General features: G+C 41.1%; 1 protein-coding gene across 4 annotated transcripts in view; it reads right to left on the reverse strand.

Moving 5' to 3' along the window:
* ERC2 (ELKS/RAB6-interacting/CAST family member 2) overlaps positions 1-26394 on the reverse strand; it is an 874625-nt gene that overhangs the window by 149557 nt on the left and 698674 nt on the right. For 2 of the 4 annotated variants that reach the window (XM_072941513.1, XM_072941514.1), the window contains exon 18: positions 22775-22840. The exons of the other annotated variants lie outside the window; for them this stretch is intronic. In XM_072941513.1, coding sequence (XP_072797614.1) covers positions 22814-22840 — 27 coding nt within the window. In that variant the 3' untranslated portion in view covers positions 22775-22813. The remainder of the gene's footprint in view (positions 1-22774; positions 22841-26394) is intronic. 4 annotated transcript variants of the gene reach the window in all.

The raw sequence follows: 26394 nt of genomic DNA on the forward strand, positions 1-26394 counted from the left end.
AAAGGCATTCTTTTCTGCAGAAAGCAAGAGCATAGGAAAGAAAACAAACATTTGAAACTAGACATCATTTCCTGTTTCACTAAGGAGTTGGGATGTTGTTTTCTTGAAAGTTTTTGTTTTTGTCAGCATATTCACAATAATCTGCTCTGAAAGGCCCAAGATGCCCATCCATAGAGGTACTCTTGGCTGCTCTGTGCAGCAGGAGGAAGATGTGCTTCCTGGCAGATCCCCTACTCCTCAAACCTTCCACAAATTACAAATTATAACCCATCTCACCTCTGTGGACCACAACTTGGGCTTGTCAGCCCAGAAGGATGAAGATTTAGCCAAGACAGGCCTGGCTGTCATCTTAGACTCCCCTTTCTCCCTCCACCCCATAACCAAATTCCATCGCCTTGCCTTCCCAGATATCTGTGGAATCCAGCTGCCTTTCTCCATCCCGAATCCCAGCCTTCCTCTACACAAACCACACTTCTCCTGCCTCCCAACGGTCTCCCTGCAACCACTCATTCTTCTATTCCATTCTTGACAGTTCCACCAGAGCGATCTTTGGAAAGCACCCACATCTGATCACGTCCCCGCTCAGTTTTTTCTTCCAATGGCTTCCAAGTTCCTTTATAGTAAAGTTCAAACTCCCTAAAATAGTAGAAAGCCTCTCTGACCTCAGTCCCTACTGGTATCTTCAGCCTCATCCTTTGCTATTCTGCCTCTTTGCCTTCCATACTCAAGATATATTTATGGACTTATGTATGTTTCCATATCAGACCTCCATTATGACATTCCTCTGGTCTGGAACATTCTCCTCTATACCATATTTGCTCAGCTAACTCCTACTTTTCCGTTAGGCCCCAGTTTAGGGACCACTATTTGTGGTTTCTGAACCTGGGTTTGGTATCTCTTCCACATGTTCTCGTGGCATCCAGTACCTCCTCCATCACCACAGTGACTATACCAGCCTGCAATTGCTTGCTTATCCATTCTTCCTTCTCTAGCCTGGAAGAGCCATGAATGTGGGACTTGTCTTATTCATACCTGTATCCTCAGCTTCCAACAAAAACTCTGGCACATGATAGAAGCTCAGTTCATATCTGTTAAAGGTATGAATATGTGACTGAGTAAGTGCAAGAAGGAGTTTGTTGCATGTTCAGACTTTCCATTGGCTGAATTTGAGGTCACACTTTTTGTACAGACAACTGAGATCAAATCAGCACATTGGCCCACCCTAGATAAAATATCAGTTATGCACCACATTTGTTCCACTTGATACTCCTTTTTGCATTTTAGGTTTATGTTCAAGGTATAAAAATGTCTCCATCACAGCTTTCACCTCTAGAATTGAGTGCTTGGTGTGGGGAAGAGAGCATAATCTTTGACAAAATCTAGAGCAAGTAGGACCTCCAAGGATTTGAAGAGAAATACAAGAGTGTGCACTGTGCTTTGGCTTGAAGAGCCTGGGGTGGGGGGCAGAAGTCTCCTGTTTCCTTGACCATCCAACTTTATTTTTTTTTTCCTTTTTGCTTAGCATCTGATGGTGTAGTATTCCAAGGGTATTAAAACAAGGTTAGTGGGCTTTATGTGACAAAAGGTATTCCTGTATGTGAATGTTTAGCTAGAGTTTAAGTATCAGTGATTTTGCATAAGGAAATATATTAGCCTCATATTTAATTGCAGTTGTGGTTTTGGCGCACTGTGAAACAGAGTGTTCATATGCACAGACTTGGGTGTGATATCCCATGGCCACAGGTTTGAGTTCCAGTGCTGCTATATATAAGCCATGTGATACCTGCCCATGTATCTAACCTCTCTGAGGCTCACTTAGTTCACTCATTTATAAAATGGAGATAATAATAAAACCACCAATCCTTGTTAAGTCTATTGGAAAGAATAAGGTAGGGAATGCACATAAAGCACCTGGTATAGCACCTATCATGTGGGTAAGTATTTAGAAAATGTGAGCTACTCTTCTCATATTATAACATTGGACCCTACCCTGCTTCAGATGCATGGAAGTAGGAAACACACCAGCCTGCTACAGGGATCCATTTCTGCTCCATCCAACACACAGATGTTGCTTCAACCTCTGTATTAGTTTTCTACTGCTGTCATAACAAATTACCATATATTTAGCATATTAAAAATGCCCATTTATTATCTCTCTGCTCTGGGTCTCCTAAGACCAAAATCAAGGTATTGGCAGAGCCGCTGTCCTTTCTGGAGCTCTGAATCATTCAAGTTATGGCAGTATTCAGTCCCCTATGGTTGTATGATTTTCCTTGGTAGCTGTCAGCTAGGAGTCATTAGCCGCTTCTAGAGGCCTCTGGCATTCTCTGGCTCATGGTCCCCTTCCTCCATCTTCAGAGCCTCTACTCATACTTACAGTCTCTCTGACCTCTCCTCTGCCTTACCTCTTATTCCTATTTCCTCTTTCACCACATCCCTCCGACCCTTTTGCTTTTCCTCTTCGACTTTTAAAGGCCCATGTCATTATATTGGGTCCACCTAGATAATCCAGGATACCCTCCTTATTTCCAGGTCAGCCGACTAGTAACCTTAATTCCATCTGTAAACTCCCTTCACCCAGTGCCTGGATGGATAAGTGTTTGAATAACCAGGGAGAGGAGTCTTAGGGAGAAACCTTTGGAATTCTGACTACTACCCCCAATCACTTTTACTTTAAAATCTGCAACAAAATCCATGTCAACACAGCATACTCATTAGGTGTTGTTTTGTCTATTTTATGGAGTTGACTTAGCTGGAAAGAAAAAGTCATTTTCAAAAAAGTAATTTTCAAAAAGAATGGCCCACTTCCTTTCATGAGAGACTAATGCTCTGTTAAATATGGACTTTTTCATCCATTTATCAAGCAAACTATCTTTATTCATCTCTTTTCCACTTTCTGCTTGATAAAGTCCATACTATTTTAAGGAATTTTAAAATGTATCTGTAAGGTTTTTATCTATGAGACTCAACTTCAACTGTCAAAATATCAACTAGCAATGTCCAAACATGGAAGAGTCCTGGACAATCCTGAATTAATTCAAATAGAATAGTGTGGATTGAGAAATCTGAGATTCAAGTTGAAATGTATTTGCTAATTGGTACCCAATCCTGTTCTCATCAGCTTATCAGATCCAATTGATGTAGAAAATTAAAATTCTGGGTCTCTGTTCTATAGAAATACTCGTACATATGTTCAAAGACAGATATACAAAATTGTTTACTGAAGTCTTGTTAGTCATAACAACAAATGGCAAACAATCCAAATATTCATCAATTGTGACTGGCTAAATAAAACTCGGCAGAGGAATTACATGGCATATTCCTACAGCTATTAGAAAAGAATGAGGTAGATTGATATATACAAAAATGGAAAGCTTACCAAGACATACTGTTAAGTAAAAAATGCAAATCACAGAAGACTCTGTATATTACAACCCAATTTGTTTTATAAACAAAATGTGTAAATGTATATATATTTGTAAATGCATATGAAGGTTATATCTACCAATAATTGGCATATGATACTTCTGGAGAAGTGTGAAGTTGGAAAGCAGAGGGAGAGGGGCATCTGGATTTCAAGCTGTTTACTTCAGTATAGCTTAAATCTTTTACAATGAGAATTGATTGAATGATGAAATAACTGAACAGACTTAAAAAAAAAGGGGGGGGGGTGAAATATGCCAGGTTGAAAATAATATTGAGGAGTTAGGGGCATGTAGGGCTTCTACAAATGGGACTTGGGAAATGATCTTATTTTAAATTTTTTTTTCATAAATTAAAGCCTGCCAAAGTGCTAAAATGAATAATCTCTGAGTATTTCAGCCACAAATCCTATGTTCATTAACTGCTGCAGTAGAGTGAAGTATAAACAGGCTGGACGAGAAAGAGCTATTTGTTCTCTAGTTTCTGGATGACTGTGGCTTTCCACAGACTCGGCACATAGTAAGTGTTCAATAAATGCTTGAAGAATAAAGGAAAATGATTCAATTTGAGAAAGTACAGTGTCTGCCTTTGATTAAATAAATCAAGCACACTAAAGCTGTAGTAGACAGATATACAAGATTCAACCCAATCTCAGGAATGAATGAACAGAAGAGAAATTATTCCATTAAGGAATATAGGCAAGGAAGATTTGGAATGTCAGCAATCCTGCGTGCAGTACTTTAAAATAGAACAAAACAAAGAAACCCTTGAAATAAAAGATCCTAAAAACCAGATTCTAACCCTATGTAGTGCCCTGGGATACAAGGTGCATGCAGACTGGCCAGCCAAAGGGAAAGGGGTACAGAGGAGGAGGAGGTTCTCTGAAGTTCTCCCTCTTTATCTGTGGAATTCAGGGGCTGGAATAAATGATTGCTAAGCTTCCTTCCAGTGCCAAGCTTCCAGCAATCTGTAAGTGGCTGCTCCAGTGGGTCTAGTAGCCTCACAGAGGCTAAAATCAGTTCTCTCAGCTTCAAAGGAACAAAGTCTTGGGTTTGTATGTCAAATGTCAGAGTAAACCTAAGCCTGGCCCCCACTTCCTCTGCATATCACCTGTCAGGGGCTGAGCTGCAAGAGTCAAGGTGGCCCCTTCATTTCAAAGGGCAGGCTGGGAAGGGAGGCAGAATGTGGCAAATGCCACCTGAAAGCCCTCAGCATAAAACTTGGCATAATTTTTAGTTCTTAAAAAACCTTTTTTTACTCTTATTATTTTTGTTCTGTCTCAGCAGTAACTTTACTTAGGCTTTATCAACATTAAATAAGTGACTAAGTAAATAAATACATAAAGCAAACACGAGTACCACACTGGCCTCTGGATTCTAATCCGAGGAATGCAGGGAGCCCCATTTCTAGAGATGTATGCACACTCTTTGCTGCTATTGGTTTGTTTCTGCCAACAACTGAGCAACATTTTCTAGTGTGACTATCCTGAGAGCCACAAGTTTGTTTCTAAATTGTACCAGATGCTCATCCACTAACTCAGCTTCATGTTTTCATCAAAGTCTTATGTTTTGATGATGTACATCCTTGTGAGGTCCACACACCAGCAGCATTAACATTGCCTGAGAGTAAGGTTGCCAGATAAAACACAGGAAATTCAAATTTAACTGGGCATCCAGCTTCTCTTTTCCTCTAAATCTGGCAACCCTACCCAGGAGCCTGTTAGAAATGCAGAATCTCAGGCTCCACTCAGACCTGGGGAATCAGAATGTGCACTTAATAAAATTCTAGGTGGTTGTAAAATCCAAGAGGCATTGGTTTACTTTGTTCCTGCAAATTAAATCTTTCACTCTTAGATTCTGCTAGCAAATTCTGATCCCACATCTGCACCAAACACAGATGAACAGTAATCCATTAACAAGGTTGGTTTGTGTGTCTCCCTCACTGAAGAGCTTCATAGTGTATTCTATTTGCTAATACAGCATTTTTCAACTTGGGTACACAAGGCACCCCACTTGCAATCACCAATCAGCTGGAGCTGGTCCTGCTTGCTGAATCCCCATCACTCCCTAGGAGACGCCAGGCCATGTTAATTGCTTGCTGGGTGGTGGGGAGGAGGGGCGGGGTTACCATCATGCCTTTGATCAGGAGGGAGAAGTAATGGTTTTACTTACATCCTGCTTTGTCTCTGCACAGGCCGAGAGCTGAGGATCTATTTCAGGCTCTCTCTTTCTTCCTAGGATTCTGTTACTGCCTACATACCAGGGCCCAGGGCTTCAGGGGGGGAAACCAAACGCCCTTTGTGGTGCACCCACATGACAGGCTTCAAAATGGAAACAATATTTAAGTTAAACCTGGAAGATCGAGTTTGCTCAAATCTCGCAACACAAGGAGCTTTAGAAAACTTCAGCAGCAGGTCTGTGTTTTTGATGGGGAGAGGCGGGCTGGGATGGAGAAGTGAGACCCTGTTAACAGACGCCAAATTCCCATATGGGAATCAATATTTCCCTTTATTCCTTGTAAATAATAAGGATGATAATAATGCACCCAGACAGAGCCTTGAGAGTTTCAAGGTGTCTTTATAGACACACTCTTCTTCAAGCCATGGACTAATTTTTGGAGGAAGGGGGAAGTGAAGGTGGTCATCACTAGCCTCATACGACAGAGAAGGTACAGCCAGGTAAACACATTTTGAAAGTCAAACAAATCAAGACACTTCCCTCAAGTGGCACATTTCCTGACTCCTAAAACAATGCCCTTTCCCCTGCTCATAGAGATTCATTTATTTGGTTGCCCCAAACTACTCAGATCTCAATAATCCCTCACAGGATTGCGAGAAAACTTAAAAAGATTCATAGAATCCTGTTATGGGTTAAATTGCATCCCTCCGCAAAATTCCTATGTTGACGTTTTAATCCCCAGTACCTCAGAAATTGACCTTATTTGAAAATAAAGTCATGCAGATATAATTAGTTAAGATGAGGTCATACTGGAACCTTAATTCAACATGACCAGCATCCTTATAGAAAGAAGAAAGGTAGGCACAGACACATCCACTCCCGGAGAAAGCCATGTGAAGATAAAGACAGAGATCAGGGTGATGCATGTACAAGCCAAGGAATGTCACAGATTAACAGCAAGCCAACAGAACTAACCCTGCTGATGCCTTGACCTCTAGCCTCCAGAACTGTGGGACAATCAGTTTCTGTGTTTAAGCCACCCAGTTTGTGGTGCTTTGTTACAAATCCCAGGGTGGGAAGCACCATCTTGGCGCTAATGCTGGTGCCAAGCCCTGGGCAGAGGGCTTCACACACATCATCTCACAGCTTCTTCAAATCCAATCTGGGGAGTAGAGCAACTAGAAAGGAGGAAGCTGAGGCTCAAAAAAGTTGAACAACTCAATAAAGATAACACAGCTAGCACATGGCCAAGCTGGATTGAAACTCAGGCAGTGTGAGTCCAGATCCTGTTCTCTTTACCACTAAACTTCAGGTAGAGTGGCCAGGACAACTAATTAGAGTCTACTAAGCCCAGAAAGCACAGATTTGCTGAGTATGTGGTATTTGTCAGTGGCAGGTGTGTGTCCCTTTCCAGATCAGCACTGCCCCTCTCTCATGTCATCATGCTAGCATCATCCATCTGTATATCCACCCACCACGCACGCCCTTACCGCCATTCCATCTTTCCAATCCTAATGCTCACACAGACATTTGCAGAAGAGTTCATTCTCCTTCTCTCCATCTAAAAGAAAGATCTGCTTCCTCCAAGTAGTGCATAAGGTGGCTTCATGACTACAGAGTCTATTAAGTTGCTTCAGTTTGTGGGTCAAATTCCGATAACATTCTCAGCCAGTTCCTTGACCATGCATTTAGAGGCCATCTGGATGTAGGGCAGTGGTTCTCAACCAAGGGCGATTTTGTCCCCAGGGACAAAATTTGCAATTCTAGACTCATTTTTGGTTCTCATAACTGGGACACAAGGATGCTACTGGCATCTAGAAGCTAGAGTCCAGGGATGCTGCTAAACATCCTATAATGCACAGTCGCACAACAACGAAGTATCTAGCTCCAAATGTCAATACTGTTGAGGTTGAGAAATCCTGACACAGAATGTTCCCCCTAGAGGCAAAATGCCCACATACAAACTCCAGCTCCATTGCTTACTAGTTCTGCAACCTGGGGCAATGTTCTTAAACTGTCTGGGGTCCAGTGTTCTTACCTTCAAAAGGAGACTAATAATAGTATCTACCTCATGGGTTTGTTTAGGGAGAGTGCAATGAGTTAGTGCATGGCAAGGCACTGAGTAAAGTGCCTGACACGGTGTAAGTGCTCAGGATAGTCACCCTTATTACTTCCAAAGCTGGAGGTGAGGGGCCTGACTGTGGGGCTCCAGTAGCCGCTGCTCAGTTGCACTGTTCTTCAATTTTAGCCTAGGTGGGCAGTCTCAGATTTATGAATGCCTGACGTAGGCACTTGCCATTGCCCAAACCACAAGTTGCAATATGGATGGAAATTCTGTTTCACAGTAAAATCAGGCAGGATAAATAATTCAGGCCATCCTTCTCTAAGACCTTTACAAGTATTCAGAAATTCCTCTTGGAATCTTTTCAAGGTCCCCATTTATCTATGCAACATTCATATCACTTTTACAACATGCCCAGACAATACATGGTTTAATGGATTTAGTCCTCAAAACCACCTCAAGAGATATGCACTACCTTTTCTCATTCCTTCTAAACAAAATCACTTCTGCTGAACTATTGGGATCCAAGATCAATACCTTATTAAATCTGCATTCAATATTATTGTTTTTCCTATTATATTATGACTGTTATCTTCTTGTAGGTTCCCCAATCTCTCCAAAAGCATAGGGATTTTAGCAACAGGACACAGGCTTTTGTAGGTTAGCCTGGGCACCTAACAACTGTTTAACATACACAATATGTATCATATAATAAATATACAATTTATAATCAATTATATACATATATGTACGTATGATAGATAGATAGATGGATAGATAGATATTATCTTATAAACTCTTATAAACTCAACATACTTTCAACCCACTTGGGGATAAACTTCAGTATCCAGTTTAAGGAGCTGAGTCTGAAGAACTCTTTGCTATATAGTGGCTGGTGGTGGCCACATATTTTTGAAGAAACAGCATGGGACGTGGTGGTGAATGACAGAACTGGATTCCAGCCTGGTCTGGCTACCTCCTAGCTGTCGACCTTGGCAGTGTGGTTTAACCTCTTCTCTGCAAAATGGGACAACCTAAGACCTACATGTTGGGGTAGAAGACTGAGTGGAGTTACATGTGAACAAAGGAGATACCTGATAACAGCTGCTTTCCACCTCTGAACAAATTCCGCTCATCATCATGACTTGGATTCAGGGCTATGAGGCTCATGAGACTGCTGGGGTCAGTTAACTGCTACCCCACATTTCAATGACATTGCGTCACTTTCATATCTTTCCTTTAGTTACTATATTTATCCCTCTCTGCCTCCAACCCTGGCATTCAAACCATATCAAACTCTATGCCAACTGAATTGCCCATGCTTATCTATCTATGCAGAATCCATGGCAATATAGATCAGTGTGAAGCTGCCCTGTGTTAAATGGCAGAGCCCTTGAATTCTTACAATCTTACATTGGCAGATAATTAAGAACACATCTCACTTGGGTAAAAGGATTCTAGGAAAGTGGGGACCTCATTTGCTTAGTTTTATTGAATTGCACATAGTAAGTACCTGGTAAATATTTGTTGAAATAATTGCTAAACAGGTGAGAATTAGTTAAATGCTACATAATGCAGTCTGTGGTGTTTTTTCTCAGTGTCTTCTTTTATTTCTTTTCAAATAATCTGAATAATTTGTAGGCAGAAGCACGAGAGCTTAGTTTTTAATCTCATCAACAAAGAACCTTCCAAAGAGGAGACATTCCTTTGGCCTTGGTTGTTGGCATTTCAGATGTAATTACATTTTTCACCCTAAAATTTCCCAGTGAGATTAAGAGTCACACACAAAGTCTCCTTCACCCTCTGCTCAGAAGTTTGCACAAGGAGCTCTGCCCACTTTTCATGGGATTTCTGAAAGATGCCAGCTGTTGGCAACCATGAAACATGAAACACAAAGGACTTGTAATCTCCTGGAACATACCCTGCTTGCACAATTCCTTACAAGCCTCTCTAAGAATACACCAGAGCCTGCAAGCATGTACTTGCTTTTCTGCAGGCAAAGAAGATGCAGTATTGTCTTCCTGAACAAGCTATTTCCAATATTTCCTTTATGTATTCTGGATCAGTCAAGATAAAGAGAATACAAACATCCAGGAAAAAAAGGCAGCCTTAGCATTTTCTTTGTAATTTCACTGGCTTTCTGGCCTCTGCCCACATTTCCCTGACTTCACATTTTGATGCTATTTCAATGTAAGGGCTGAAAAATTTCTAGCTTCTTCATGTGTCTAATTCCAATTGGCTATTAACTGTGCTAGTTTATTTGGACTGTGAATTAAGGGCTTTTGAATTTGCAGGCATATAAGTTTTTGTTGCCTAGATAATTTGCTTGACCCTAAGAAAGTTATACCCAACTAATTCCAGGCAGGGGGTTTTTGGTCCAAAGCAAAAAGATCCCTGGGAAGAGTGGTTCTTTGTGTTTCTTTGGTCATGTGTGCTGATGCCAAGTGGTTACAGTGGTCAGACTGATGCTCAATGCCAAACCTGATTCAGAAGATATTCATCAAGTAAACATTCAGATCTTGATAACACATCATAGATACTTGATAAATAATGACAGAAAACTGAGGGTGCAAGACTGTAAGGGGTGACCAGTGAAGAAGGCATCATAGGAGGTGGTAGTGGGGAAGAAAATAAAAACAACAAGGCCTAGTATTTGCTGAGTGATTACTACGCACCAGCACTGGGCTAGCATTTACAGCATTATCTCTCTTGATGAGATAGAACTCATGTGACAGAGGAAAATAAAACATTATTTTGCCCATTTTCTGGATGAGGACACTTGGGCTCAGAGAGTTTAAATAAGGTACCCAAGGTCACATAGTTACTAAGGGGCAGATCTGGGATATAGGGCTCTCACTCCCATTCCATGGACTCCTACATGCAGGATAGGCATTTTATTTACAAAAGAGGGAAGAGCAAGAGGAGGAAGATGAGGTAAAATAAGGTATAAGGAGAAGGAAGGAGAGATGTGGTTAATAGAGAAAAGTCCTGAAGTGGAGAGGAGAAAAATAACAGAGTCCTTGTTGACCATCATCATGATTCTCAGAAAAACAGGGCCATCTTCCTTTCCCATGAGGCGGGGGCTGGGTGGGGAGCTTGAAGACAAAAGCAGAGATCTGAAAGGGTCACCTTGGGGAAATGCAATGTGAGTCAATACAATCAAGAGTGCTGGTGAGCAGCTTTGGAGTAAGAAACACCTGGGTTCAAATACCAGCTCTGACATTCCCGACCTGTGTGACTTTGGACAAGGAACTTCCTCTCCCTGTGTCTACATTTCCTCACCTGGAAAACAGGATAATAGCAGTACTTACCACACAGGGAGAGGTGAGGACTGAACAGGAACAGGACAACTAATATGAAAGCATTTAGAATGGGGATGTCAAAGTATGGCCCACTGAGTCACATCCAACTTGCCACTGTTTTTTTAAGGCCTGAAAGCTAAAAATGGTATTTACATTTTTAAACACTTGGAAAAATATCAAAAGAAGAATATTATGTAACATGTGGAAATGATATGAAATTCACATTTTATTGTCTATAGTTTCTATCGTGCCCATTCATTTCGTTGCTATCTTTCACTGCTTCTGCGCTGAATGGCAATTGAGCAGCTGCCCCCAAGACAATATGTGGCACTCTCATGGCTTTGCACTGCTGTTCAGCCCACTATAAATGACAGTGAGGCAATTAGAACACAATAGCCTTTTGAGTGACATGTGTGTGACATCTATATATGACATCTATGTGTGGATATTTTCAAAGATGAAATACATAAAATACCATTACAGATCAGTGTTCACAGATGAACATTTGCAATACATTTGGATAACAGAGAATACTAACTCTGAACATCAATTAAGTGATATGTTCTTTGCCCCACTGAAGAATCCTATTCTCATTAGTAGACATGGATTACAAAAATTGTGCTCATTATATTATGAATTTCATCAATGAAAATTTTGTGAAAACTTGTTTTCTTTCTTGTTATATAAATACCTACACAATAGTCTTGGTTTTGCCCTTTGGCCCACACAATCTAAAATATTTACTATCTGGCCATTACAGAAAGTTTGCTGAGCCCTGACTTAGGAAAGTGGCCAGCGTGTGGTAAACAGTACAGGAGAGGAAATGCTGGCTCTCACCTCTGCTGACATCATACATAGCCCCTGCATTATTTCCATCACGAAGGCAACTTGGCTAAAGACCACAAGTTCCCCTTTAAAGGTCTTATTGGACACTGGGTATATATACCCATCAAGTTTCAGGTAAATACTGGATAAAACATAGCTGTTCAACCATAGTAAGGAAAATAAAAACTTAATGGTGGGGCTGGGATATGTGCCTTCTCCTTTTTAGGCCCTTTCATTCTTCCTTTTTGGCATAGAATTCTGCTGGCTCCTAGTTAATGATCTCAAATAATGATGATTAGCTATACCCGCTAAGGCAAATAGCTCATCTGAAAGACCAAAGAGACGGCAGGTTGCAGCAAAGCTTCCCCTAAATATGCTCCCCAAATATATCTTCCCCAAATATATTCTATATAATGCCAGATGAGGGTCTGGGGGAGAAAAAGATTATGAGCAATAAGCATGGCAAACCCAGCCAACCTTCTTTCTCTTGGAGTGTGACAGCTGGCCTGAGGGCACTGGCCCATCAAAGGCTCTGAGAAGGCCTGCAATGAAGAAGACTATTTGATTTGGTTTAATCCAGCTTCGCTCAAACTTATTTGAACATAGAATGCTTTCATTATAATTTTATAAAATAGTATTTCTTAATATCCAGTACCACCAGTGCTCTGACGAATATCTTTAGGGAATTACTACTATCAGGGAATGAGCAGTTGACCAAGAGTCACTTTTCTTACTTTGTTAAATAGGCATGGTGCTACCTGCTGGCTACCTTCACAGAGCTGACGGGGGTTGGGGTGGGGGGTCAGATGAGAATCGGGGACATGTGTGTGGTATTTTTTCTAAACTGGTGAGGGAGCTGTGTGAGTAACAAAGAAGTGGGAGAAGTGGCATTGTCAGCCCTCAGAACTTTGAAGATGTTTCTGATAATGAGTGGACTAGGCACAGAGCAGTCGGGCTGAAGGCCTCCTCTCAGATGCCCCTGCCCTCAGTGTTTTCTGAGGGAAGCAGTGGTCAGCCCAGGGGGAGATGGGGGTAGCCCATCCTTCTGTTCCAGCCCCTGTCAAAGGTGAGAGGTATGCCCAGGGCAGACACTCAGTTACACAAAGCTCGTAGAAGGCCTCCGTGGTGGGAGTTCCGAGCCTCAAACCAGGTACTGGGTTCACACACTCAGTGTGGAAACAGCTTCACAGTCTGGCCTCCTCAAACATGTTAGTGTACTTATAATTTTTAAAAATAATAACATGGGGAAATTCATCTGGTGTCTCAGCTTGTACCCTCACACAGTCACTGCCTTATCTGACATACCGGATTTTGCTGGGTCCCAAGCCTGTTGAATCAGGAGGAAAAAAGATTGTTCTTTGGTTCCTAACACGTCCTCATTTTCCCTCTTTCATCTCCATATTCTGTGGAAGGAAAGGACAATTCTTTTCTGTGGACAATTGTACAGAACAACCTGTGAGGCTGAATCGTGTTTCTGATCAGCTGGTGGAAATGCTGTCAGCTGGGCAAGCTGTTTCTCTCAAAAAAATCAGGTGTTCTTTCAATTCCTACTGTGTCACCTGCCTTTGGAAAGAAGAGAGCAAAAGATTTCCCCTAACAGGATTTCATCGTACTCCCAAGCCAGTGCCTTGGTGTCTGGGGATACAAGTATAAAAAATGAACAAAACCATAAAAGCAACCAGTAACAGCAGCAAAAAGCCCTCACACAGAACCAAATCACAACTCAATGTCATTGAGCAATGGGGAGACTCCCTTTTTAATCACGGAGGAGTCTTTGGTTTTTGGTTTTTCTATAGAGGGACTCGTACAGAAACTCCTCTCAAATAATGCAGACATCAGAGATTAAGGTGCATTGAAAGAATGGATGCTGGGGGATCAGCAGGGCTGCTAATTCCATTGCACGCTGACTCAGGGCAGCCACAGGCATCTGGGCTCCCTAGGCTGACACCTGAGTGCAGAACAATGAAGCTTCATTCCACTGCCAAGAACAGATGCACTGGGCAGCGTAACTCCCACTCCCTCCCCAGAGGGCTGTAGTGTGCCCTCCCCAAAATGATAAACAGATGTCAATTGGTCAACAATTCAATCATGTGGCATTGTGTAAATAACAACAGCAATAATAGCCTTAGTACCTTCAAAGGCTTAAAGCAGTACCTCAGAGTGGTGCAACCAGCATTGAAACAGGGTCTCTATGACTCCTGGGGGCTGCCAACCACTTAGCACCAAAGACAGTTCTGTCCCCATCAATTATATATTTACATGACTATATGTGGTAAGGATAATGGGCCTAAAAATGGTACTTCCTCTGAGTGAGAAATTTAATAATTGTTTCTCCCCATGATTGCTCATTAAACTTTATTTTCTACAATGAACATAAAAGTAATAAATGGGGAAATGAAGTGGTGGCTGTAAGAATTTCAAGTTTTCCAGCAACAGTGATCTTTGTGATTTTTATTTCAGAGCCTCATCCTAATGTTTTCCTCTGAAGGACAAAGGTACAATGTATACCAGAGGGGTCTTTAGCTACATATAGACATTTGCCTTTTTTATTCTGAATCTAATAGGTTTCATGAAGACATGATCTTTTCTCAAAAAGATAACAATCTCTTCTACATCATTCCAGAAGCTCTTTTTCCATGGCTCTGCATATATACAGTGACTGGGGCACTAAGGAAATGCTTGGGGACAGAAGAATCCTCAATTGCCTACGCCCTGTGACCACCGACATAGATATAACGGGAGGGGGCCAAACATATGAGGACACACAGTGGGATCGCAAGTGAGTCAGGCCGACCCTTAGCCTGTGGAAAGCTGAAAGAAACAGCAGGCCGCCTCCTTATGCAGATTCAGCATCTCAGTGATTTTGTTACCATGGGAACAGGTCTGTGAGACTGAAGGCAAGTGTGGCCTACGGTTTATCAGGACAGGCTCTGCATGGGAGAGATGGGGGTAGCTAAGACAAGGGCCTGGCAGGATGAAAGTTCTCGGTTACTATATGCTGCTATTTGCATTGTATTTTCTGGAAAACAAAGCTAGAGAGAATGTATATTAGCAGCTCAATGAATCTGACAGACATGTTCATGGGAAAGGTGCCTTGTAGCCACCCAGGCAAAATAGGACTGTTGTATCTGTTTCATGAGATCATCTGGTAATCTAGTGGGCCTGCACTCTTCCTGCAGGGGAAGGCATACCTGAGGAGGGCTGAGGATAGATTTCAGACCCATCTGGACATGGCCAATGGCCTCCAGCCAATTAATACCTCAATGGCAGAGAGGAATATAGTCATTCTGGTTGATACACACAGTGGTGGCTATATATATGTACATTGTTTTGGATGTTGTTGTCTAGTTTTTTTGTTTTTGTTTTTCATTTTGTTGGGACTGCGGAAAAGATTGGAAAGAGATGGAACTGGGGAACTCCTCTCTCCAAATAACCAAGAAATTCTGTTTCAGCCTGTTAACATTGCCCACCACTTGGGTATCTCCCCAAAGCAAGCCTCTGAGAAGTGTCTACTTTTGGTCTACAAGTCTAGGAATGAGACCTATGGGTGATCCTCTGGAAGAGAGGGTGTGTAGCATTTTGATGTCCCAAGCGTAAGACACAAATTATGGGAAGGATTGTTACAAATGGTGATTTATGTCTCTCTGGCACCTGCAAACATCCAGACAGTGCTAACTGCCATTAGTGCCTTTCCCCCTGTTCTCACCCATGGCTGGATTTCCTGATGTCCACTCAGCTTATTATTTTTCTTTCAGTGTCCAGTTTCCATACCCCTCCCACCCATTGATATCTGTGTCTCAGATTAATTTTAGCCAGATGTGAGTGTCTGGATTTCTCCAAGATTTGTTACTTTCCCTCCATGCTCCTAACCTTCTTGGAGCCATTTGCATGATTTCTCTGACCTCCCTAGTGTTTCCAACACGTCCCAAATTAGTGTCATCTGCGACTTTCCTTCACATGCTCTTTTCTCCCCTTTACAGATCATTAATAAAAAGGTTAAACAAGACCAGACCAGCACCACACTCTGGCAAATGACAAAGGGGTGGGAGAGGCTGGAGAGCTCCCTGTGCGCCAGCCCTGGCACAAGAAGGATGTAATGTAATGCAGCAACACTCCACTAGACGCCTCCCGCCTGTGGCCCCCGGTCATTTATCACCACTGTTTGTTTATGATTTCTCAGCCAGATTTCAGGTCCTGAGAGTGTGGTCATATCCAAGCCAATATGCATTGCTTTGCCAGGTAACCCTCATAAGCTCCAGAAAAACCCACAAGAACTTATTTACTGCACTTGATTCTGCTTAAAAGCTTCTACCCCTGTCTCCAAGTCCATCAGACTTGAGAGCAGAAAAAGGTAGACTGAGACATCATTATCCTTTTCTCTCTTCCAATTCATCAGCTCACAACTGTTCATCAAATATTTGTTGGCATTTCATGTTATTCACTTGATTTTTCTTTGAGCTGAAAGAAACCCTCTGCTAGTGACATGGACTAATCCATAGTCTCCAGTAATCAAACCTTCCTTTGCTAGATCCAGGCATCATTTAAATCAAAGGTAACTAAAAAAGGTGTGTTTTTCTGTTAAAAAAGCTTTAAGACCTGCTAGAAAATGTATACTTGGCTCATGTAACTATAGTCATAAAAATAGATTTCCCCTTTTGATTTTCATCTCTTCTCTCTTTTCTCTTACCCACTCCCCTCCTCCACCAAATTCACCCATGCCACAGTATCAACTACTTTCTTCAGTCAGCATACAGAGTCCAGTGACAACAACAGTGATAGTCTCGGGAGGACTGGCCTCACCATGAATCATACATGGGGAGGTATCTCATTCACCTCATCTCATCTAATGCTCACCACAGCCTTGGAAGGTGTGCACAACCTCCTCCAAATAAGAAAATGGAAGAGCAGAAAGGGAAGAACACTTATAAACAGTGCTGGAGCCAGGATCCAGACCTAGACTGGTCTGAATCCAGAGAACACACTACGAGCCACCCTGCCACACTGCCACTCTGTTTATCTTTTTCTCAGTCACTGGCCCCTATGAGTATTCGTTGAGGATACAGATACTCTCTCTCTTTGTGGGGTGCACATATACCCCATCATGATATCATAGTCTGTTAATCATAACATCAAAGTCTGTTAATCATGTCCAGGGTTGGCAGACCCTTGGGAGTTCATAAACACCAGCTTAAGAATCTGGGTTCTACTCTAAATTCCTCCAGGGTAGGAACTGTATTTTTTCATTGCCTCAACTCCAGCACTGAGATGAAGAAACATTTTTTGAACAAATTATTGATTAAAAGGACTTGGGGTAGGACATTCAAGCTATTGCTCTGAAGAACAGCTTTACAAGCCTGAATAGAAGATATAAATATATAGATGTCTTCCAGAGAAGCAAAGAAGCCAAAAAAAGAAGGTAGTTGGGAAGAACTAAAGGAAAATTGTCTCACTTTGCCTAGGAATGAATTCTGCAACTGGAAGTAGGCCAAGCCCTTGCCATGGTGGTTCCGAAACAGCTCGTAGCTACTTCCAGTTACTTCTGATCTTAACTCTTGAAAACAGATTATTGAAAGCTTCTTCTGCAGGAAGTAATATACTTGGAACATCAAGATGGAAAGCCAGTCATGATGAGCAGCCAAAATCTTATGAGTCATGCTTTAACTGACAAAATTCTTGATGCCTGGAGAGCTCAGGAAAAACTGCAAGAAACAGTGGCATCTTCCTCCTATCCCTAGGTCCTTTTCATCCTTCTACAACTTCAGGAGCTCCGTTTTTCTCTAGATCACTGTGCCCACACATGTCTCCCTATTCTATGACTGCTGACTTTTCTTTGCAATCTTTGATATTCAATTCTTTCCTTTTTTTCTTTTTAAGGGGGGAGGTATGTGGTTTATTTATTTATTTTTAGAGGAGGTACTGGGGATTGAACACAGGACCTCGTGCATACTAACCATGTGCTCTACCACTTCAGCTATACCCTCCCCCACTCAATTCTCTCCTTTTCTTTGAAAGTCAGAGGAGGCACACAGTCCGGAAGTTGGACTCCAGCTATGCTTTAAACCTGACAGCCTGCACGTCACTACAATGAGAGGCCAAAGATTCCCCTGTTGATATACAGGCAAATAGAAAATAGGGAGGTCAAAAGTCTGCCTTTCCTTGGCCAGTCCCACTGGACACCTGGGGAAAACAGAACAGAACAGGATTCCTACTCAGCTCCTCATCCTCCAACAATGGCTTACCCCAGCTTTGACACCCAAGATAGAAATCTGGAGGCATTCTTGATTTAGTCTTTTCTCTTAACTCTTCATCAAAGTCTGCTGACTTCACTTCTTAGTATCATCTCCAATTTATCCACTTGTCTGCATCTCCCCCACTGCTCCTCTGGGTCAGCACCATCAGTTCTTCCACAAATGATGGAAAACCTCCTACTTCTGCTCTTCCTGCCATAACAATTCATTCTCTGCACAGCAGCTCGGGTTGTTCTACAACGTAAATCAAATCTTATCACGCCCCTGCTGTAGATCTTCTAATTTTCTTTTCTTTCTTTCTTTCTTTCTTTTTTTTTTTTCTCACTTTTCTTAGGCTAAAAACCCAAACTCTCTCTTCCTTGGCCTAAAAGGCCCTACATGATCTGGCCCCCTCCTATTTCACCTTCATCTCACTGTTTTATTTTCTACCCAGAGTTATGATCGTTAAGCTCCTTCAGCCCATAAAGCTCTTTCGCACCTTCAGCCATGTGCTCCTCCTGTTAATCTCAGTATCTTCCAAGTTTCCATCAAAGCAATGGCCAAAATGTATAAGGTTTCCGTTCATATGTTTACATTCTTATGGTCTCTTTCCCTCAACTAGATTGTAAGACTCAGAGGGTAGCAACCATGTCTATTTTAACTATCACTGTTGTTTCAGCATCTAACCAAGAATTAAACCATTTAATGAAACAACAGATGAATAAGTGAAAAAAAAAATGATTGAATGAATGAATAAGTGAATGAAGGAAGGAAAAGTATTAGTAGCTAATGACACAAGGAGGAGATGTATCCGATTCTCAGTCACAGGAAATACAGGTTGAATTAAAAACACTAGTCGGTATCCCCGGACAGCTGGTGTAAAAGAAAATTTCACTTCGCAGAGAAACTAAGACTTCAGTTGCGGAGGCTGAGCACAGGACAAGCAGGATGAGCACAGGCCTTGTGTCCAGACCTGTTCTGCTGAGAGAAGACATGGAACATATAAACTTCCTAGCCACAATAAAATATCTCCTTCCTCACTCCTCCTGAGAGAAGGCATGCCAGGGAGTTCCACCAACCTTCAAGCACTGCTTCTATGCGTGTAGAATTCCGTTCTCAAGTCCAAGTGCTCTGTGATTCATATGTGCACTCACTGTAACACTGTCCACGTGCTGGTGCAATAGAGCTACATCTCCTCATCTTAACAGATTACATCTACTAGCATCACGGCCCTGTGCCAAAACTTGTTAATGCCCACATCTATATTTTTACAAACCAGGTCCTAAACATATGCATATGTCTTCAATCTAAGAAGACTTATTCTTTAAGAAATAAAAATGATCTTGTGTTCTATGTCTGCTCAATCATGGGAGTCCACAGTAAAAGTTCAAACATTCAAATGTCAAGGCAGATGTGGCACTAGATCTCACAAGGCCCCTCACTGTCCCACCTCACTGAATGTTTACAAACCAAACTGCTCCCTGGGGGTCCAAGGAAAGCACCTCCATTTAATGGAAATGAAGAGTTATTTGCTGACACAAATGATTGCCACGTCAAGTGGATTTTCCCAAAGGACATTGGAGAATTAAGCAGTCGCTTTTCCTATACTTTCAAAGCAAGAGAGAAAATGCAGAAGGGCTCTAAGAGCACATTTTCACAATCAAATTGAGGGAGGAGGGGGGCACCGAGAGGACAGTGGCTCAATACACATTTCAGTGATGCCCATGAGGGTAAGAACTTGCTGGAAATGCAATCCCTTGAAGTCTTTGCAAGAAAACCAGAAAAATAAGGCAGCCAAAGGTAAATTGCAGACATAAGAAAACAGGAGTGGGGATGAGCCAATAGGGAGGGGGAGTGGAGAGAAGTTAGAGGCAGAGTATAGGAATATACGGTGGATCTAAGCAGAACAGACTACTACTAATTTGCGGGGCCCAGTGCAAAATGAATTGTGAGGTGACCTGTTCAAAAATTATTAAGAGTTTCAAGCCAGTGACAGCAGAGCATTAAACCAAGCTTGGGGTTCTGTGGACTACATAGGTCACACGCTGATAATGCTGGATTGGGGTGTGAGGTTTATGGAGGGAACAACTACCTCTGTCAAACTCTTTAGAAAAGCAAACTTTCCTCAGTCACTTTGCTCTCAGAAAACACCACCCTTGAATGATCACAGTGAGACAAATAAATCATGCCTGGGCTTGTCTCTAGAAGTGCCAAAAAAGGGAGGAGCTGTCAGAGTTGTTATGTTAATTCCAATTTGTTATAATTTTTGGAGTGGCTTTTCCTAAATTATGATTCATTTCAGCACCAAAACACCAGATTCAAGTCAGGGCCTTCTGACGCTATTATAAGCATATTACTGATGCCTAGTAAAATAACTTCTTGTAATGTTTCTTTTATAAGGGCCATAAATCAAAATATTTAAAACAGTTAATTTTTAATGTACCACTATTATCCATCTTTAGTTATAAATTTAATGTCTCCTTAGGCCCCATAGACTGTAATGCGACTCAAAACATGCAACGGCTGTTCAGAAATAGAAAGTTCTCCCAGTATCTCATTATTTAAATCCTTAAGATACAGTTTTAAAAGCCTGAGGATATCTGAGCAAACTTGTTTAAAGGAGTCATAAAGAAAGATAAGTAGTTTTCCTCAGAAGCCTATAAAATTTATTACAACATATTAAAGTAGAATTATATATTGACTAATTTTCAGAAGACATTTGTTTTCTGGGGTACACGGTGTCTGGGGAAATTTCATGAAGAAATAAGGAGGATGGGGATTTAGCACCATTGTCTCCATTTGCCTCGAGCAAAAAGCTAGGTTGTCTGTGGGCCTTGGCTCCAGTTCCATTCTGAGGATGACAAGGTTCCTGTCTCAGGGGGTGGTAGGGTAGGTGTCATGAATCTTGTGAAAGAGCAATAAAAATTTCTATTATTCAGGAGGCGACACAAATGTAGCCCAGCGCCCTAACGCTTACAATGGCAGAAGACGCAGCCTCGCAGAAGAGCTCCCCAAAGGACTTACACTTCTCAAAACAATCTCCAAACTCTTAGAAACTTCCTTTGCCTTCCTATTCCATGCATGCTGTGGGAACGTTTCAAGAGTTCACTCTTTACCATTATAAAATCTTTACTTCTCATTTAAAGTTTTTTTAAGGTCAATTTACAATTTTATTAGCTTTTCTGAATGAATAAATATGATGTTTCTCTTAAAGTTTTCCTTAAATAGGGAGAGAGTCTCCCAGATAGAACCTTGGGAATTTCTCTGGTTTCCTTACCTCCCAATACTGACAAGCTTCCCTTTGGAACCACTCTGTATCTGAAGAGTTCATTCTAGTGTTGTTTTCCCCTATACCCAGGAAAGGGAGAAGAGAGGAGACAGAAAGTCTGATATGACCAGGAAGCAGTTTCTACTGGCAGCAAAATGATCCAGAAGGTGTTACATCTTTATTATGCGAAAGGATGTTGTATCTGAAAATCGACCTCCTGTGTGTTCCTCGCAGGACCAGAGAAAGCAATCTGACTCACTGTGGGGACCTACAACAGCTTCAAATGAGCAGTGAAACACACGAATGAAATTGTCACCTACATCAAAAACACATCAGTTACTGTTTTAAAATTCATCTGAAGCACCACTGTTCTAAAATATGACGGCAAGACTTGCAGAAGGGCACCCCTGGTGAGTTATCCTGAAGAACTGCCTCTTTGTCACAGACCTGGGACATTTCATGTTTGTCCCCCCAAAAGGAACTGCACATTGAGTACTTTTTGACCATGGCACACAATCTACATTCCTTGTTCTGAACAAAATGGCATATACAATGTCACCAAGTTCAACAGCATATTCTATATCACCATAGGTATATTCAAATCCATAGAGTTTGTGACTTGGCGTTAAGCAACCTGCAATATTTTGGAAAGGTATGATTCTCAGCAGCAAAAGTTGCTAGAATTCAATGTCCCATTAAAACCGTGTGGCAATCACTTACCCCACTATTCAATTACAATGCAGTTAGCACAGAAATAAAGGGAGGGTTCTTAATAGTTAAAAATCACCCTTTAAAGGAGCAAAATCCTTTGAAAACGCAATGCATGGAATTTATAATGCAAAACTCCACAGAAACACAATTGTCAAAAAGCAACAGATACAGTACCACTTACAAGACCTACCAATAGTAGTATTTCTATTCTAATTCATTTAAAGAGATACAGTTACCCATTCACCATTACTATGCCTCGATCCTTGTGTTTTCTTCAGAACTGCCATAGAAGAGAGTACAATCCATTAAATGGGCTTCTTAGAGGTGATACTTTCTGCTCCATGAAGACATATAGTTTTATTTTCCTTATTCCTTGCCAAACATCTGACACAACCAGAAGGACATGAAAGTCACACAACACTGGCATATCTGGTAAAAGCAAGCAGTCGGCTGAAAATCACGACCAAAGAACTGTGACAATTCCTGAGTCCATAATCATGCCTTAAAAAGTGTGTATAAGTCCTAACAAGGGCATAGTTGACATCTTAAATAACACAGAAACATTTGAATCGTGCTCAACCCAGCCCCAACAAGGCAGAGCGATAATGTGGTTGCAGGGAGGGGGAGTAGGAAGGAGGAAGCTCTTGGGGATGGTCACAGAACACAGAAGCAAACACAGGGCACAGTCACAAACGTCAGCGAACACAATTGAGCACACACACAATACAACACTAGAATGCAATTTTAAAAGAAAAATGATATAAAAGATGGTTTCTCACCCCTCAAAACAAAACTGGAACTTTGGTTTACAGGCCCGGCTATGCCCATATGCCCTCCTCGTCATCCTGTGGCCGGCCCGGGGTAGGGAGGTGCACGGAGAGGAGGGGAGCACCGGAATGAAAGAAGAGAAGGTTAGTTACACCGTGATGCACTGCAAAGGCACACTGATCTTCACTTTGTTTTTTAATCTTAAAGAGCGAGGAAAAAAAAATCCATAGTAACTTAAGTTCCACATCACTGACTTGTCAAATACATAGCTGAGTTTTGTATCTATGGCAACTCCCACACAAAAACATTCCACCCACCCAGCTCTGACTCTGCGTCAAGATTGGATTAGAAGATTAAAATTAGTCTACATTAGCAGATGATTATTTTTTTGGAAAGCATGCAATCTGAATTGCATATGCCTAAGGAGTAGATTAAACCTTTTAAGTAAGCAGAGAAGTAATTATAGTAACCAGATACTCTTAATTTCTCTTAAGCTCAAAGTATCAATAAAGGCTGAAGAAGAATTAGAAAGGAAGAAAAAATTCCATCAACTTGGGTGGAGCAAACTTCTGTAGCATGAGAGAATTCACATCAGTTATTTCACAAAGGCTATGATCTTCTCGATTTGTCAGGTTCTATTTTGCTCTTAGCCTAAAAAAGGATGTGCCCGCCATAGAATAATTATACATTTGCATGGAATGATTATACAATCACAATCAAATAAATTTCAAAGCAAAGGGAATAAATTTTCAATTTGGTAGAATGCTTGCAGAAAGGAAGTTTTGTTTAACTTCAAATTGTGTTCAACTGTGGATAAACTGAAACTTACTTGGTCTGAATTCTTGTTGAAAACATTTCCATAATGGTTCAGGCCATTTTCCTCACTTAGCGAAGAGGCCAATAGGCAGGGTAATTGAAACTTTGAAGACAGAAATATGTCTACTATCACAAGGTCCTGTTTTGAACAAGAATTCTCAGCATTTACTGCGAGGATAGAAACAAAGTGTAGAAAACTGAGTGGTTCATACCCTAGCCTCACACATCATTTAGGAGCTGTGTCTTTTAATAAACCCCTGACAGAATCAGGTTTTCCTATGATTTGCTTCTTTGAGAATCAGGAACAGGAAAAACAGCAACTTGGAAAACTTCTTGTATCCCTATTGCTTAATCTGTTGTCATTTTTAGGTTGAATCCTATGAAAATACCAGTATTTGATCATTTTTGATCTAGAAAAACAGCAGTTTCATACAGTTCAACCTATTCTTGCAGTTAGGTCAAGGTAATTTTCATCTACTCAAGGATATAGATCTGTGGTCTTTGAAATGAGTTTTTGTATCATTTCTTTCCTTTGTATTTCTATGAATTCTACTTTGTGCATTTAAAAATATTATTCTGATAAAAGGCGATCACCAGACTGCCAGAGGGGTCTGTGGCCCACAAAGGTTGAACAATGCCCCACTAATTTCAGTCAATCAAGTGATTTGCATGGAGTCTACAGTGAACAACTCAGTATGAATTTGCACTGACAGTTTAGATAGCACTATTCTGGCAAAAAAATAGAGTACAATTGATCATCTCAGCTGGGTCTTCTCATATAAAATTTACCTGTGTTTATTTATCACTACACAGTCTATAATTGCTCCTGGCAATAAATTTCTCTTTTCCCTACATAACTTGAGAAATACGGATTTTTACATTCATTAAACTTCCTCTCAGTTTCAGGAGAAAAGCAAAGTTGATGTCTCTTTTTATACTAATGAAGAAGGAAAATCTATAGCATGGGACCCTCAGGCATTCACAAATGGGTTTCAAAGGGTCTAGGAATCTCTTGAAATTCAGCATAGAATGTTGTGGGTACCTGTATGTATCTTTCTCTGAATGGAGGCACTAGCTGTCATTATGAAGTTCTTAACCCCCAAAGTCGCTGCTCTAGGAAAACTCCAGGCTCAGAGAGATGCTATGATTTGCCAAAGTCACAAAACAAAATAGGAAGTTTTCCCTCAAATGTAACCCACAGCCCCTGCTGACTGCTTCTAAATGGCTGTAAAAATCACTCTCCTTACAGAGCAGTTTATTTCACTTTGCATTTAAAACCCAACAGCATGTATACACTCAGTTTGTTTCAAATCCATTCACAGAGGTTTTAAATTTAAAAAAAAAAAGAAGAGGAAAGAAAAGAAAGCCACTGCCACCAAAATCTACCACTATTTTCCTAACAGTGAAATGTGGTCTAATGCAAATTACTTTTAGCAAATTAAATATATTAAAACGTGGTAATTAATTATGATTGAAGCAGACAGGAGTTGTAGCTTGAAAATACACACTGCCAATATCACTACTGTGCCTCGTCCACCATAGGAATAAAAAGGAGCTCCCAGATGTCGAGGGTTATTAAAAGCCAGATGTTGAGATTGACATCTTATATGCTGGTGAATAAAGTAAAGAAATATGACAGTCCAATATAAACTTTGCTAACATTTAACATGGCAGAAATGTGGATAAATTCCTTCAGTGAACTCAGAATATTATGCATTTCTTTCAAGCTTTTCATTTCTAAATTTTAAAGTTTTCAAAAGAAAATAGAAAGGGAAGTGGTGGCCACTTCTGGTCTCTCTAATCTTCAAAGCTTAAACATGAATTGACCCTAATCACCAAGTGATCTGGGTCAGAGTGAGTGTCCGCTTGGGGAATAAAAAACAAAAATGCAGGAGCTAATCAGAGACGGAGCTCCAAGCATTTCCAAACGTTCACAGCTGTTTGACTCCTGCATTGCCTGCATCTTTGTATGCAAATATTAATTTTTTCAGCAACCTTACTGTACAGAAATGTAAATCGGAGGATCAAAAAATAAGAAACAGATAAATGTTACTTGATCCCTAAATTCAGGCCAACTTATTTAGAAATTCTTGGGGTTTTTAAATGCATCTATCAGGCCTGGAAGAGTCTGTTTCCTTCCCTTGTTCTTCTGTTTTCAAATCGACTTTGCAGTGGTGTTTCTCGATGTTGCCTGGTTTGCTCCCTTGTGTGTTCTTCATGAATGATTGCTATGCCAGGAGTTGCAAAAATATCTGAATGGGAAGAAAGCCTCTAGTCCATCAGTCATCCATCTGCATTTGTTCACAGCATCTGGGGATGGGAACATCCAAGGTGGGCTGAAGCCCAGAGCACAGTGACCACAAAACACAGCAGATTTTGAAGAGGGAGGAGGTTTAACTATCAAGTAAACTCAGGATGTATCTATGGCTTCAGAGATGATATGAAGCCTTGATGGAAATCCTGTAGTCCCAGATGTTGGGCCCTAATGGGGTTCTCGAAATACTGAGATAAAACAAAATCCCTTACCAGATGGGCTGCTCACCGGGCTATGTTGATGACAAGATCTAAGGGCAAAGTGACTGAGTCATCACTGACAAGACAGGAGACCTGCTGTTGTGGGGGACATTTATTAGCCCCAGCAAAGAAGCTCTGGGAAGGAACTCTATAATAAGAAATGATAAATGGCCCAGTGTAAACCTTTAATTGGTCTCTATTTTGAAGCATTAGGTATCGCCAGCAGGCAAGCCCTGGCCCATCACAGGATATATATTCTTTAAACACCTGCAATTTTCTCTGAGTTGATAGCTGGCTTTTT

This window comes from Vicugna pacos, chromosome 17, assembly GCF_048564905.1.
Source record: "Vicugna pacos chromosome 17, VicPac4, whole genome shotgun sequence".
In the NCBI taxonomy this organism is placed as follows: Eukaryota; Metazoa; Chordata; class Mammalia; order Artiodactyla; family Camelidae; genus Vicugna; species Vicugna pacos.